At 39.0% G+C, this 15,945-nt stretch overlaps 1 protein-coding gene across 5 annotated transcripts in view; it reads left to right on the plus strand.

Moving 5' to 3' along the window:
- LOC134212875 (dedicator of cytokinesis protein 9) overlaps nt 1-15,945 on the plus strand; it is a 329,834-nt gene that overhangs the window by 266,855 nt on the left and 47,034 nt on the right. For all 5 annotated transcript variants that reach the window (XM_062691137.1, XM_062691136.1, XM_062691140.1 and 2 more), the window contains exons 3-4: nt 11,427-11,543; nt 11,633-11,913. In XM_062691137.1, coding sequence (XP_062547121.1) covers nt 11,427-11,543; nt 11,633-11,913 — 398 coding nt within the window. The remainder of the gene's footprint in view (nt 1-11,426; nt 11,544-11,632; nt 11,914-15,945) is intronic.

The raw sequence follows: 15,945 nt of genomic DNA on the forward strand, positions 1-15,945 counted from the left end.
AAATTGGATTTGATTTGCATGCTAAACGAATGGCCTTTGTCCTATATTCCACATAATTAAGTTTAACGCTGAGTCTGGCAATTGGAAGCTTAGGTTCTAAAAATCCAAACAATATTTCCTTTAAAAATGAATAAAAAAATTAATAGACGTCAACATTTATGAGTTTTCAATAAATCACGTCTCAAAACATCGTTTGCTTGATCCGTAATTACGCACCTGCTGGTTGTAATACATCAAAGCCAGGCAGTCATGATGCCTCGCGGGCATGGTTTCCTATCTTATTTTGGTCTAGCATAAGTCAAGTCCTAAATATTTTACTTCGCTAGATCAATTATTTATTTATAGTGACAATATGTCGCTTTCAAATGTGAAGATCTCGGCTTGTATGGAAGTTTACGATGCGTAAGAGGAGTAGGGTAGAATCCATAAGACGCACCGGAATCAACAGCAAACTGTATTGTTGTGCTTCAACTACAATAAATTTAGGCAATTCGGTGTATCGGTTTCTAAGAACAAAAATAAATTTATAATAGGGTAGTGAGCTAACCCAGCTACTGACTCTAACTAAGTTGTATGTAACATGTATTTTAGAGTTCCTAGTTTTCATTGCGTAGTATTAGCACAATGAACAAATTAGCACAATGAATCGGCAATTAGAAATACCCTTAATTTTTTTAAAATTTGTCTTACGAAAATGTGTTTACGTCCATGAGAATTTTCATTCGTCCATTCCATTCGTCCATTCAAATAAATCTGTTGGTATTGGTTTGCTATTTCAAGAAGTACACCAAATTAGTTTTTATGCGATATGTTACCGTGTTAAATCAAAATTACATAAATTAATTTAATATTGACCTGTTCTGAACATATTGTGTGTGTACATTGTGGAACATAGCATAGAATATGTATATGGAGGATGTTCGTGGTTATACAAGAATTTCCTGAAGTGGAGGCCTTCAAATCTACACGCGTAACCAATGATCTACAGGCCTGTTTTGAACGTTGCATGTGTCCAATGTGGAACATATAAGGCCGATACAAATATTTAAAATCTATTTTGTCTCCCTCCCCCTCGGATTTTTTTGCCAAAAAATAATATTTTGAGGGGGCAACAAAATAAAATTCGGACAATTTTGAGGATTTTCAAAACATTCTTTAACAAATCCGAGGAGTTTTTTGATTTTTTTCATTTTAATATTTATTTTTTATTATCCCCCCCCCCCTTGACCTTTCGGAGACCAGTAGGACAAAAAGTCAATTAAATATTTGTAACGGCCTAATTGAATATGTATATTAGGGTGGCTCAAATTAGTATAGGAAAAACTTTTTACATTTTTTTTGATTGGCCGCCCTCTTATTCGATTCTATTTGATGCCTTTATGCTCTGGACAAAATTTCAGCCAAATCGGTCAACGTTTGGGCGGTGCTGAACTCGTTGAAAGTTTATATGCAAAAATGTATGCAGAAACATACAAAAACAGTGATTTGCAGTTGGACGGCACAATTTACAATGAAGAACTATGATACTCATTCAGGTCTTGAAGAATTTAATACATAATGTTATGCTGAAAACCGCGAGAAAATTAGAGTTTGCGCGGCGAAGTTATTAGCAATTTTCTGAAGAGGGGTTTGAGGAAATTTCGTTTCTTTTACCTTTAAAAAGAAATAAATTCACCCCTACAACCCTCCAGTAAAATGCTAATATCTTTGCCTAATAAACTAAACTTGTCTCCCTTAAAAGTGCCCAGCTTGCGATGTATGGACGGTTGGTAGAGAACATAATAGCCTATCTTGACACAAAGTTACGTTCAAATCAAAAGTGGAGTTTCTTTGCAAAACGACTTTTATTGTTTGGAAATATTAGATTGTTTCCAATATTTTCACTAGAATGTTTGGCTGATTTTGCGATAGTCACCCACACAACATTTTTTTGTAAGAAGCATCGTTTTTCGATTATATTTGAAAAAATCAGTAAAAAAAAGTTTGGCCCTTTTCAAAAGATAGTCCAGATTAAATTTGAAAATTTGTTTGTAAAAGTTCACGTTTGTTCTACGTGTAGTAATTTAACTATTGAATTGCCAATTGAAATAAGACGTCATTCCAATCAAACGACAACAAAATCAATCAACAACGGTGCTCACTTGTGCTTTTGACAGCTGACCGACCAGATGCTCTTTATGGCTCTCAGCTCCTGGTTGTCAGTCTGAGTGTCACGCTTACCTAGGAGCACATGTACCCTATTAGACTTACGCAAAATGATCTTTAGTTACGCGTGTAGATCGAGAGGCTTTACTCCAGGGATTTCTTGGATGACCAATAACATATGCTGTCTACCACGAGGTCTACCATATCTTTTCTCTGTACCACAAGGAGCATGTACCATACATAAAACACTGCAAATCTTTGTTCCTGACTGTAGAGCTTAAGCCATTTCTTGGATAACTGGACGACCTTTCTGTGACCTCATGCAGAATAACTATCATTTCGGTCAATATCGAAAATCAAATTTAAAAGTTTATTTTCGGTTCCAGTTAACAACAATTTCCAAGTGCAATCCAATTTCGACCGCATAAAAATGGTTTTGATTGTACTGCCATTCAGTTAAGTGCCTCAGTCTGTCAAACAACTAAGGGGCCTCACACACGCTCCAACATGTTGTACAACTTTGACTCCGCCCCTAGGAAATTTAGTTCGGTCGGAGCAAAGTCGGACCGTCTGTGGGCAAGTTGTGCGACTGTTGAACAGTACAACTTGGCCACAGACGGTCCAACTTTACTCCGACCGAACCAAATTTCCTAGGGGCGGAGTCGTAGTTGTACAGCATGTCGGAGCGTGTATGGGGCCCCAGCTTAACATGTACGTGGATAGTGCTGCCAACAAATTTCTATTATGAAATTGTTTTTCCTATTTCAAACTTTTGGAATAGTGGAAAATTTTAGTATGAATGACGAGTGTGTAAAATATATATTTGGAAGACTTTATTACGCTAGCGGAAAATAATTGAAAACCCCACTTTTATTGACTGCATGATGTATTACGTAACGCGTTTTTCGACTATAAACAAGGCGACGAAGAAAATAAATTTCAAACGCTCCAAAGTTTGAAAAACATATCATTTGAACGCCTTCCGGCAGTTATTTTTCTATTATTATTCACTTGAGCAATAAACATTGCTTTTATTTAGTGCGCAGTGAGAAATTTATGTGAAAAAGTGCGGTGAAAATCAGCGAATTACGTTGATTTTGGTGACGACGTTGCGCGTGTTCTACAGCAGTGAACGAAATAGATTTTCCTTCGTCGCACGGATAACGTAGGAAATTGTGCAAAAAGTCTCAGTCTCAAAATTAAAATTAACTGTATTTCAAGTATGTAACACCGGAATGTACCTGTCATAAGACAAGTTTATACAATCCCATTGAATTCCACCACTTAATTGTATCTTGACAGATACGTATTTCGACCTCAAAAGTAAGGCCGTCTTCAGTGTCTTCGAGTGATTAGACCGTTGTTCTTCGACCTTTTGACTCAATTTTTTTGTTTCGATCTTTTGTTCTTTCGACCTTTTGACCCTTCGAACTTTTGTCCTTTCTATCTTTTGACCTTCGACCTTTTGTCCTTCGACCTTTCGACCTTCGAGCGAGGATGTTATCGATCATTTAGTAATCTGCGTTCGATCATTTAGTAGTTTGTCAATAACTCATTCCAGAGGCCTAATTTCAAAATGTGTTGTATGGTGGACTTTTAGTGCGAAGGTTTTTATTCAACTCTCTTTAACAGGTCGATGTTCGAATTCCACTATTAAAGGAGTTATGGTGCTAGTTGCTATACTTATACTAAATGATAACAAAATACGCAATCATTTAGTCTAAGTTACTGCTACTAGCGCTATAGCTCCGTTATTAGTGGAATTCAAACAACGAACTGTTAGGCAGAGTTGTAGATAAACCTTTGCACTAGAAGTCCACCATACAACACATTTTGAAATTTAGCCCTGGAATGAGTTATTGACAAACTACTAAATGATCGAAGGCAGATTACTAAATGATCGATAACATCCTTGCCTTCGAGTAATTAGACCGTAGGATGGTTTGACAAGGGACTGGTCACCCTGGAACAGGTTCCCGTGGGGTCTAAAGTGGCCACAAACTTATTCTGAAGAATCTCTGGCAATATGGGTATCAAAATTCATGAAATCGTTTCGGAAGCATGATCTTTTGAGTTATTAGGCCATAGGATGGTTTGACAATGGACTGGTCGTCCTGAAACAGGTTCCCGTGGGGCACAAACACACTCTAAAGAAACCCTAGCAATATGGGTTTCCAAATTCATGGAATTCGGTTTCGGTAGCTTGTGTTGATGAGCAAGTAGACCATAGGATAGTTTGACAACGTACTGGTCACCCTGGAACAGGTTCCCGTGGGGCCTAAAGTGGCCACAAACTCATTCTGAAGAAACCCTGGCAATTAGGGTATCAAAACTCATGAAACGGACCGGTCTTTCTTAAATAGGTTTCCGTGGTGCCAAAAGAAGAAGAAACATTCTTGACAGGTACTCAGAAATGCTTCATAATAAACCACAAGCGCAGTAAGTTATTTCATGAAAATCATTGTTGTTTGCGGAATAACTTACAAAAATAAAAAGAACGGCTCAAATTTTGAAAACTTTTTGAGGTGGCAAAATGGGTAAAAAACGTGACAAAAGCGGGACGTGGTAAAATCGAGTCGAAAATGTGATAAAATCGGAGGTAGACAAAAACGGGAAACGACAAAATAGGGTCAACACTGTGTCACTTTTCTCTCCTCTCTTCTCATTTTGGCATTTCAATTTTCACTTATCTCTTTGCACTTTTTACTTTTCACTTCTCACTGCTCACTTTCCACTATTCACTTCTCACTTGTCATTGGTCCAATGACCATACAACCTAATGTCAGTTCAGCCTAATGGCCATTCGGACTAATGACCCAGCATCGGTCCCACCTTCTTGGAAAAACATGTCTCCGAAAGAAATCCAAGAATTTTGATGCCAGGGTCTTTTTCTCTTCTAAATGAGTTTGTGGTAACTTTAGGTTCTAAGGGAACCTGTTCCTGGATAGCCGTTCCGATTGCCATCCATCCTATGGTCTCAACTACTTGGAAAACATGTTTCCGAAACAATTCCAAGAATTATGATACCCATATTGCCAGGGTTTCCAAATGATCAGGTGATCCTAATACATTGCACTATGGTCCAGGATACTGATTCACGCGGAAAGATGCATTTTACGTCAAAACTATATTTTTTAGAAAAAAAAACGGTTGTTCTACAAAATTGTTCGAAATAATAAGGCCATTATGGTGCTTCCAGAAAAATAAGGTGGTCCATCATATAAAAAAAAATTAAAAATATTTTTTTTTTTCGGAATATTGACATGTTATGTTCTACAAAGTTGTAACGCAGCTTATTTCAATCAATTTTGCAAGAAAAAACTTTTTCTGTAGCTCTTAAGTTGGCTGATTTAGAAAAATTTTACCTAATTGGATTAGGGTGTACCTAAAAAAAAGAGTATTTTTGATCTACTTTTTTTGTTTTAGATTTCTCGAAAAAGTCTTCAGGTGACATTTAGAACTCAAAAAAATATAACTTTTGATGGATAAATATGCTCAATATCTTTTGCGATCAAAAGTTATAATCGTTTTTCTGTTAAAATTACATTTTTTTATAAGGCTCGGTTAGGGCAGACCAAAAAATATGTAAAATATAATTAGAGATGGTTTTTTTTTTTATCTCAACTTTTACCAATTTTACTAAAATTATGTTTTTTCAAATCTATATAATAAAAATGAAATGGTATGTGTTCGTATCCTATTATTATTTATTCAGACTAAGGCCGAAGTGGCCTGTGCGGTATATAAGAGTCTTCTCCATTCGGCTCGGTCCATGGCTACACGTCGCCAACCACGCAGTCTACGGAGGGTCCGAAAATGACACCAGCAGAGAAATTCGGAGACGCATATTGGCTGGAAATCGTACGTACTTTGGACTCCGCAAGACGCTCCGATCAAATAGAGTTCGCCGCCGTACCAAACTGACAATCTACAAAACGCTAATTAGACCGGTAGTCCTCTACGGACACGAGACCTGGACGATGCTCGTGGAGGACCAACGCGCACTTGGAGTTTTTGAAAGGAAAGTGCTGCGTACCATCTATGGTGGGGTGCAGATGGCGGACGGTACGTGGAGGAGGCGAATGAACCACGAGTTGCATCAGCTGTTGGGAGAACCATCCATCGTTCACACCGCGAAAATCGGACGACTGCGATGGGCCGGGCACGTAGCCAGAATGTCGGACAGTAACCCGGTGAAAATGGTTCTCGACAACGATCCGACGGGCACAAGAAGGCGAGGTGCGCAGAGGGCAAGGTGGATCGATCAGGTGGAAGATGACTTGCGGACCCTCCTGTGTTCGTATCCGCATAACTCGAAAACGGCTGGATGGATTGTCTTCATTCCTTCAGCAGATATGTTCGTTATTGTTTCCGACTGGTTTATATAATATTTCCTCACACGAAAATCATTAGTAAAGTTGTTTAAATTGTGAAAAACTAAAATTAAGATTTGTATGGAAATTTCGCATGGGCAGTTCACAACGCGCATTTTCGCCTACTATGCAGGACAACGTCTGCCGGGCCGACTAGTAATTTTTTTTTTGTCTTTATTTAGGAGACTTTCAGTTCTAGTAAATTGATATAACTCGACAATGGAAGAAGATACAGACGATATTTTTATAGCAAAACACACGTTCATGTCAAAAGAAGGTGACATTCGTAAAAAATAATATCTATATAATAAAAATGAAATGGTCTGTGTTCGTATCCGCATAACTCGAAAACGGTTGAATGGATTTTCTTCATTACTTCAGCAGGTATGTTCGATATTATTTCCGACGGGTTTATGTAATATTTCCTTATGCGAAAATCATGGATAAGGTTGAGTAAATCGTGAAAAACTAAAATTAAGATTTATATGGGAATTTCGCATGGGCAGTTCACAACGCGCATTTTCGCCAACTATGCAGGACAACGTCTGCCGGGTCAACTAGTATATCATAAATATTGTTTTTTGAGGGACACCCTAATCCTGGTAAGTAAAATTACTCTAAATAAGTGAGCTTAAAAGCTACATAAAAAGTTTATATAGCAAAGTTGATTGAAAAAAGCTGCGCTACAACTTTGTAGAACATTTTATGTCAATATTCCGCAAAATAAAAAAAATAAAATTTCACATTTTTATAAAATGGCCCACCCTATTTTTCAGTAGCTCTATAACAAGGTAGCTCTATAACAATTTTTTTCCTTAAAGGTGTACTTTAAGCCGAAAATGCATCTTTCTCGTTAATCTTGTAATACGGTGATAATGATAAAACTTATAAAAAGTGTTAAAGCTGTAGATTTTTTATTTTTCACAAATGTCTCCTTCTGAAGACTTTTGGGGCTTTTCAAAATGTGTGGTTTGCCATAAGAATAGCGTCTTCTTCCATTGTCGAGTTATATTATTTATTTGAAAAAACTTGATTTTAGTAAAATTGGTAAAACTTGAGATAAAAAAATAACATATCTCCAATTTTTTGACATAATAAGGAAGATGAATTTCTCTTTCAAATGCCGTGTAAATATATTTTTTTGGTCTGCCCTAACCGGAGATATCGCCTTATGAATTTTTTTAATTTTAACAGAAAAACGATTATAACTTTTGTTCGGAAAAAGATTTTGAGCATATTTACCCATCATTGCATTTTTTTGAGCTCTAAATGTCACCTGAAGACGACTTTTTCGAGAAATCTAAAACAAAAAAAGTAGATTGAAAATACTGTTTTTTTTAGGTACACCCTATACACACGCCTATCTAGAGAGTAGGAGGTTCAGGGTTCGAGTCCCTCCAAGACACGTGGATTCTTTTTCGTAAATTTCATATCAATTTGTCCATTTCGAATCATATGCTGTGCATATGCACAGCCAAGATATTTAACAAAACATAACATGTCAATATTCCAAAAAATAAAAAATAAATCATTTTTTTTATATGATGGACCACTCTATTTTTTGGTAGCACCATAATGATGGCCTTACTATTTCGAACAATTTTGTAGAACCACAGTTTTTTTTTCTAAAAAATATACTGCCGTTCTACACATAATTGTCCCATGTACATAGGAAATCCCAGCAAACATGGGACAAATATGCGTATGACGGCAGTATAGTTTTGGCGTAAAATGCATCTGAGTAATTCTCGCTGAAACCGGGCCACTATTTGCACGAGGTTCTTAAAAATGCCTAAATTTATATTCTTTCGAAAGCTTTTTGCGAGTATATTAAGTATCCGAGTTAAATTCTTCAGACAGATGAACCCCTCGTTAGTTATACACGAAATCATTTTAATGGACCCCTCGATTTTTGTCAATTCTTGACTCACCAAAACTATTATAACTTCAGCATTTCTCAACCGATCGTAGAGATCAGCATATCGTTGGAAAGAGGAAGAGTGTATCCTCAATTTGCAATAGTAAAAATAGAAGCAGCCATATTGAATTTGGCCGCCATCTTGGATTTCTTTTTGAAAACTATTTTTCCGCCAGGTTTGCAACCACCGATTTTGAATATTAATACATCGATGGAAAGCTTAGCTTATATTGTGCATTGTGTCCAAAAATCTCAGGTGTATGTTTTTTCTATCAAAAGTTATGTACTATTTACCAATACCAAAATTCTTGAATTATTTAATACAATAACTTGAAAACGGCTCCGTTATGCTTAAAACTTTTGAGCCCTTCAAATAAAATACTGTTGTAGATATGTTTTTCATTTTTGTAACATATTTGGCTTAGAATAGTGTATGAAATCAAGGAACTGACGTCGTAGTACCATATTAACCATAAAAATAATGTTCGTTGGTCAGATGGCCCTTCAAAAAATAATTTGGTAAATCGTACATAACTTCTGCTAGAAAAAACAAACACCTGAGATTTTTGGACATAATGCACATTATAAGCTAAGCTTTTCGTCGTTGTTTTAATATTTAAAATCGGTGGTTGCGAACCTCGTAAAAATAGTTCTCAAAAAGAAATCCAAAAAAACAAAATTCAACATGGCTGCTTCTATTTTTACTATTGCAAATTGCGGATACAAACGATATGCTGATCTCTACGATCGGTTGAGAAATGTTGGAGTTACGATAGTTTTGGTGAGTCAAGAATTGACAAAATCGAGGGTTAATTAAAATGATTTCGTATACAGGTTCATCTTTCTGAAGAATTTAACTCGGATCCTTAATATACTCGCCGAAAGCTTTCGAAAGAAAATAAATTTAGGCATTTGTAAGAACCTCGTGCAAATAGTGGCCCGGTTTCAGCGAGAATTACTCATCTTTCCGCCGCCATAGTGCATTGTGAAGTCATAATCCTCGAATTTTCTACAAAACTGGTAACTAAGGTCACAAGAAATCCTCATTTGGTTTCTATAACATCAACTTATCCATTTTTGAGTCATGCTCTAGCAAATCCGGAATTCCGGTAACCAGGTCTGGCACTGGTATTATGGAATAAATCTGTCCTCAATAAAGTCAGCTTTAGCCCGGGAGTTAGAAGGTGCCAGCTCTACTACAGCTCCAGTTACCCATTTCAGACTGCCTGGTAACTCATGTCCAGTCCGAGGTCACTTTCACTTGCAATAAGCCCCGCCATTGAAACAATCTCACCATATTGATCCAATTCCGGATAAATGAACTAAGGAAGCGAAGATCACTTCTAGTGTCCACGAACAACTCACTTCACTCTTCCAGAGCTATTCTGAACGATTCGTTATTGATCCCTGTATTATCACACAGCCACACATATTTCACCAAAGACATCTCCGTATACAAACTACATTTTTTTTGTCGCTTGATTTTTTTTAACTAGTACATAAGCAAAATGCGATTTCTGCGATCAATTATTCAATTTCCTGCGATGTTTAGAACCCTAAAAAAATTACTTGAAAACGAAAAAGGTACCTAGGTACCCTGTCCGTAGCATAAGGGTCAAACAGCTCTCCTGGTAGTTGGTCAACCTAAGAGGCTTTGTTGTTTTTAGAGCCGGCGGATCTGCTCCCGGATTTCCTGAGTCTGATGATTATCATTATAACCCGGGCGGACGAAATTAGCTAAATACTGTGGCGTCGCATAACCTCACTTTTTACCTGTGCACTGATACAAAAAATGCCAATTTTGATATTTCTACAGCCCAAATGAAAAATAAAATTATCAGAGTCATTTAAACTAATCAAAATCTAGTTATTCTATACATTTTCGCGCGAAAATTTCTTAAATTTAAGTAAAGTGCACAGGTAGATTGAGGTTAGGGAAACGCCACTGGCTAAATAATATCAAATCTTGATTAAATATCATAATGAGATATGGACATGATTGATAAATTATATAATAATAAAAAATCAGACAACAATATCAATATTTTGCATCAAATTATCATGAGGACCATCAAACTATGCTATTTGTAAGAAGTGATCAATATAATGTGCTATTGGCTAGTTCTTATCCATAACATATCTTGATATTTCGGTGCAAATTTTTGATATTGTTGCTTGTTCTTTTATCTCTTATATCAATATGGACTCATTTTTTGTTATTCTGTTCATGGCTTCTGACCGGGAATAATTTCAAAACGAGTATGGTAAAATCACTTTTTGGGACTGTCGCTCATCCTCTTTGTGTCTTTGTGACAATCGATTTCATTATTGACAATCATTACCACTGAGAATAAGAGTGAACACGAAAGTCTATTATTTATGTTATAAATGTTTTAACATTTATACTCATTTTAGAGGGGAAATGGATGTCTATATATAATGTTGGATGTTTATCTAGCCTTATCTTTCTAACGCCTATTGGTTTAAACACACGTGCAAGTTACCGAATGGGTATGCAATATATTTTCTTAAGGTCTTCTTAAACATCAAACAGTTGATGACATCTAATTATTAAGTAATTTCAAACAATAGAAGCGTATCGTGTAATAATGGTAATAATGCTCAACATAAACGTTTGCAGCAGCTCTGTTTGTTTGCAAAATATGGTCAGTATAGACACAACACATTGCACTATATAATTAGATACGGTAGCACGACAAACTTATAATTTTATGACCCGTCTCGATATCTAAAATATATGCTCGACAACTAAGCACTGATAACTGCCTGGCAGAATTCTTGTTTTATGTCATGTTCCCATTTTGTCAAGCAAATTACTTAATTAAACAGCGCTGACAGATGGTACATCATGTCATGCGTGACAATATAAACTCAATCTAGTTGTTGGATTCGTTAGGGCATTTTTCACCTTTGTATTGTATTCAACTAACCAGCAACTAACTATCGCTCTTATCTCCCTTTTCTTCCAGAGCAAACCAATCCTAGTGGATCCAATCGATTTCGAAGGATTCATTTCGAAAAACAAAACCCTCATCCAGAATGACCCTCAGCGCGAGCTATTGCTGTACCCCAACGATGACGTTGCGGTAAGTAATCAAGCTGTACATAAAAAACTTGTTCCACGATTTTTATAAGTACTCAATATATCCATCCAATCCACCCTCACCCCAAACAGGAAGTGGTACAGCCGAAGAAATTCCGTACCGTCACCAGCAACATTCCAAGCTTCGCCAAAGCTCTGGCGTCGTTCAATAGCGCCCAGAATGGAACCACCACTAACGGGACATCGGGCAGTTCTCCTCGGTGCACCTCTCCGAGTACCGTGGAGGCCAAACCCAGTGCGACTCCACCCGGACATCTCCTAACGCGTCAAGCGCTGCACACGTACGAATCTGCCAACCATTTGATACACTACAAATACAGTGCCTATGGAGGTACTTACCTGGACCTACCCCGGTAAGTAGTAGTTCCATAATTAGTTTTTACAGACAGATTATAATTGACGGACATGAATCTCCGAACAAACGGTACGGTTGATCAGGGTGACGATAGATCCACTTCAAAATCGTTATCGTGTTTTTTTTTGTGTGCGCAGGTTCTTGTAACAAACTCATTCATGCTTGTTATTCAATATCACTTCTAAGAAAGAAATACGAAGATAAGATATTGGCAATTTGCAACAAGTTATTCCAGCTATAACTACGCCAACGACATTAACCCTCTCCCGCCCATGGTGTCTGTAAAGCACCAAATTTTGCACCTTATAACCTTTATCAAATTGTTTCATCGACAAAAAGCAATATGTGGCACATCTTTGTGGTTCTATTAGACTGCAAATATACCTAATCAATTTTGAGTACAAATAATAGGACTATTAAAAACAATCAATTAACAATTGATTTACATCAAAAACTTGTTTTTTCGTTTTCCACTAATCCTAGCTATGCCAAATAACTTTTGATCTAGCATTTTTTCTCAAAGATGATTCTTTCCTATTGAAATCTTTGAAAAAAAGGCGTGGCCGGGTAAGCTACTTCAATATGGCTTGAATAATCCCCACGTTGTTGAACTTAATCTGGAATTAAAAACCCTGATTATTCTACGTAGCGGTGTTGGTGCCTTTCTCGTGTTAAAATAACTAAAGAATATGAGTGAGTGTTTTTAGCGTGTTTTGCGCATAAAAAATAATTCCCCGAATCTGTAGCGAGTGCCTACAAAATTTGTACACATACACACATACAGACATCACCTCAGTTCGTTGATCTGAGTCGATTGGTATATAACACTATGGGTCTCCGGGCCTCCTATAAAATTTTCGTTTTTGTAGTGATCATATAGACTTTCGGTATAAATTTGTAATAAATTTAAAAAAAAGTTCTTGGATATTGGAAGATCCCCAATACAACATGGCGAGGAAAGGTAAACTCTTCTCGCTTCTCATTTCTCACTTCACATCCCACGTATTATTATTAATACCAGACTAAGACCGGAGTGGCCTGTGCAATATAAAAAAGTCTTCTCCATTCCGCTCGGTCCATGGCTGCACTTCGCCAACCACGCAGTCTGCGGAGGGTCCGCAAATCGTCCTCCACCTGATCGATCCACCTTGCCCGCTGTGCACCTCGCCTTCTTGTTCCTGTCGGATCGTTGTCGAGAACCATTTTAACCGGATTACTGTCCGACATTCTGGCTACGTGCCCGGCCCACCGCAGTCTTCCGATTTTCGCGGTGTGAACGATGAATGGTTCTCCCAACAGCTGATGCAACTCGTGGTTCATTCGCCTCCTCCACGTACCGTCCGCCATCTGCACCCCACCATAGATGGTACGCAGCACTTTTCTTTCGAAAACTCCCAGTGCGCGTTGGTCCTCCACGAGCATCGTCCAGGTCTCGTGTCCGTAGAGAACTACCGGTCTAATAAGTGTTTTGTAGATAGTTTGGTACGGCGGTGAACTATATTCGATCGGAGCGTTTTGCGGAGTCCAAAGTACGTACGATTTCCTGCCATGTTGCGTCTCCGAATTTCTCTGCTGGTATCGTTATCGGTGGTCACCAGTGAGCCCAAGTACACGAATTCTTCAACCACCTCGATTTCGTCACCACCGATAGAAACTCGTGGTGGGTGGCTTACATTTACCTCTTTTGACCCTCTTCCTATCATGTACTTCGTCTCCGACGTGTTGATGACTAGTCCAATCCGTTTAGCTTTGCTTTTCAGTTTGATGTAGGAAACAAAAAGTATCGTCGTAAAAAATGTGGTGAAGAATGTAAGGAAGAGAAGAAGATTTGTGCAAGTGTGTGGGGCGAGACAGCCCTGTTATATACCACTCTACATTATATACTGTTTATGCCGTCTTATTGTTGACGATGAGAAAGTAGCCAAGGATCGCTCTCGCTCAGTCAGAGTCCAACAGTGATCCGAGTAAGGCGATACCTCCGCCGAGTGCCGAGTGGGTGATTTCCTGGCGCAGTAGCAAGTTACACAACCGGCAAATAAGCTTACAGCTAGATACAGTGTCGGATATAAGCATCATCTGCGAGAAAACCTTGCGGAAAATCGGGCGACCTGCGTCAAATCCAACAATCGTCCAAGCGTCCACTGCATCCGGAAAGCCGCTCAAGTTAATGTTTGAATGTTCCTGTGACGTTTCGGTTAACGGGATGAAGCGTCAGGCTCGTTTCTACGTGGTAAAGCAACAGCTCAACTTGCTTGGGCTGGATTTAATAGATCAATTCAATTTATGGTCGGCACCCATGAATCGTTTTTGCAACCATGTCACTAGTTCGACATCAGCGATCAGCACTCTCAAGCAGGCCTACCCGACGGTGTTCAGTGATGCTCCTGGGCTGTGTACTAAGGCGAATGTGCAACTTACGCTGAAAGAAGGAGCACAACCCGTTTTCCGACCTAAGCATCCTGTCGCGTACGCAATGCACAAGACCGTAGATGAAGAGCTGGATCGTTTGGAAAACGCTGGGATCATAACACCAGTGAAGTATTCAGAGTGGGCCGCTCCAATAGTCGTCGTGAGGAAAGCAAGCGGAGCGGTGAGGACAGGTTTAAAAGACGCTCTACAGCCGCATCAATACCCGCTTTCACTGCCGCAGGACATCTTCGCAAAACTGCCAAAGAAGAATCGCGGGATATGCTAACTATCATCACACATCGGGGACTCTACCGCTACAACAGGCATCCGCCGGTAGTAAAAACAGCACCTGGAGCTTTTCAGCAGCTGGTGGATACAATGCTAGCTAGATTAGAATGTACGTCAGGTTACCTAAACGACGTGCTAATTGGCGGAACCTTGAAAACGATCTTCGTCGACTTCAATAGTACGGGTTCACAATCAAAGCGGAGAAATGTTCGTTTGGCCAGCAACAAATCAAATACGTTGGTCACATGATCGATGAGTGTGGTCCGGATCCGGCCAAAATCGAAGCGATCCCCAACATGCCAGCCCCAACCAATGTTTCAGAAGTACGCTCATTCTTAGTAGCGATAAACTATTACGGCAAATTCGTCCCATAGTGGTCTGAATGTCAAAAAGCTTTCGAAAACTACAAGAAGATCCTGCCATCCGATTTGCTACTAACACACTACAATCCGGCACTTGACATCATTGTGTCGGCAGATGCGTCATCCATCGGAATCGGGGCCACGTTAAGTCACAAGTTCCCGGACGGATCAAAGTTGTGCAGCATGCTTCTAGAGCATTGACTCCAGCAGAGCAAGCTTATAGCCAACCGGATCGCAAAGGACTCGCAATTATTTTCGCCGTTACCAAATTTCACAAAAGGGTTTTTGGCAGAAAGTTCACGTTACAGACCGATCACGCTCCATTACTTCGTATCTTCGGATCAAAAAAAGGAAGCCTCGTCTACACCGCTAATCGGCTACAACGTTGAGCGCTACTGCTGATGTACGACTTCAAGATCGTCTACGTCCACACGGATAAATTCGGCAACGCAGATGTCCTATCCCGACTAATACAGCATCATATGTCAAGCCTGAAGAGGATTTCGTGGTTGCTAGCATCATTCTGGATAAGGATATCAAAGCCTTAGCCACAAGCTCAGTCAATGCTCTACCACTCAACTTCAAGATGGTTCAAGAAGAAACACGTTCAGATCCTGGGCTGGGGAAGCTCTTCCGCTTCATCCAAGATGATTGGCCACAATCAAAGTCCAGTATCAAAGGCGAAGTTGCTAAACGTTTCTACGATCGTCGGGATTCTCTATCAACTGTACAAGGCTGCATAATGTTCGGCGAACGTCTGGTGATTCCGTCGAATTTCCGAAAGCGCTGGGGCCTCATTGCGCATCTCCTTTCGATAGCTCTTTCGTATGAGAGTTTGCATGGTTTGCTCGTTTCGAGTCGAGATGCGCAATGCCACCCCTGTTTACAGCATTTGCACCGGGGTCACCCAGGAATGCAGTGTATGAAGGCGATTGCTCGTAGCTATGTTTACTGGCCGTCGGGTAGAAATA

Source organism: Armigeres subalbatus, chromosome 2 (genome assembly GCF_024139115.2).
Source record: "Armigeres subalbatus isolate Guangzhou_Male chromosome 2, GZ_Asu_2, whole genome shotgun sequence".
Taxonomy (NCBI): domain Eukaryota; kingdom Metazoa; phylum Arthropoda; class Insecta; order Diptera; family Culicidae; genus Armigeres; species Armigeres subalbatus.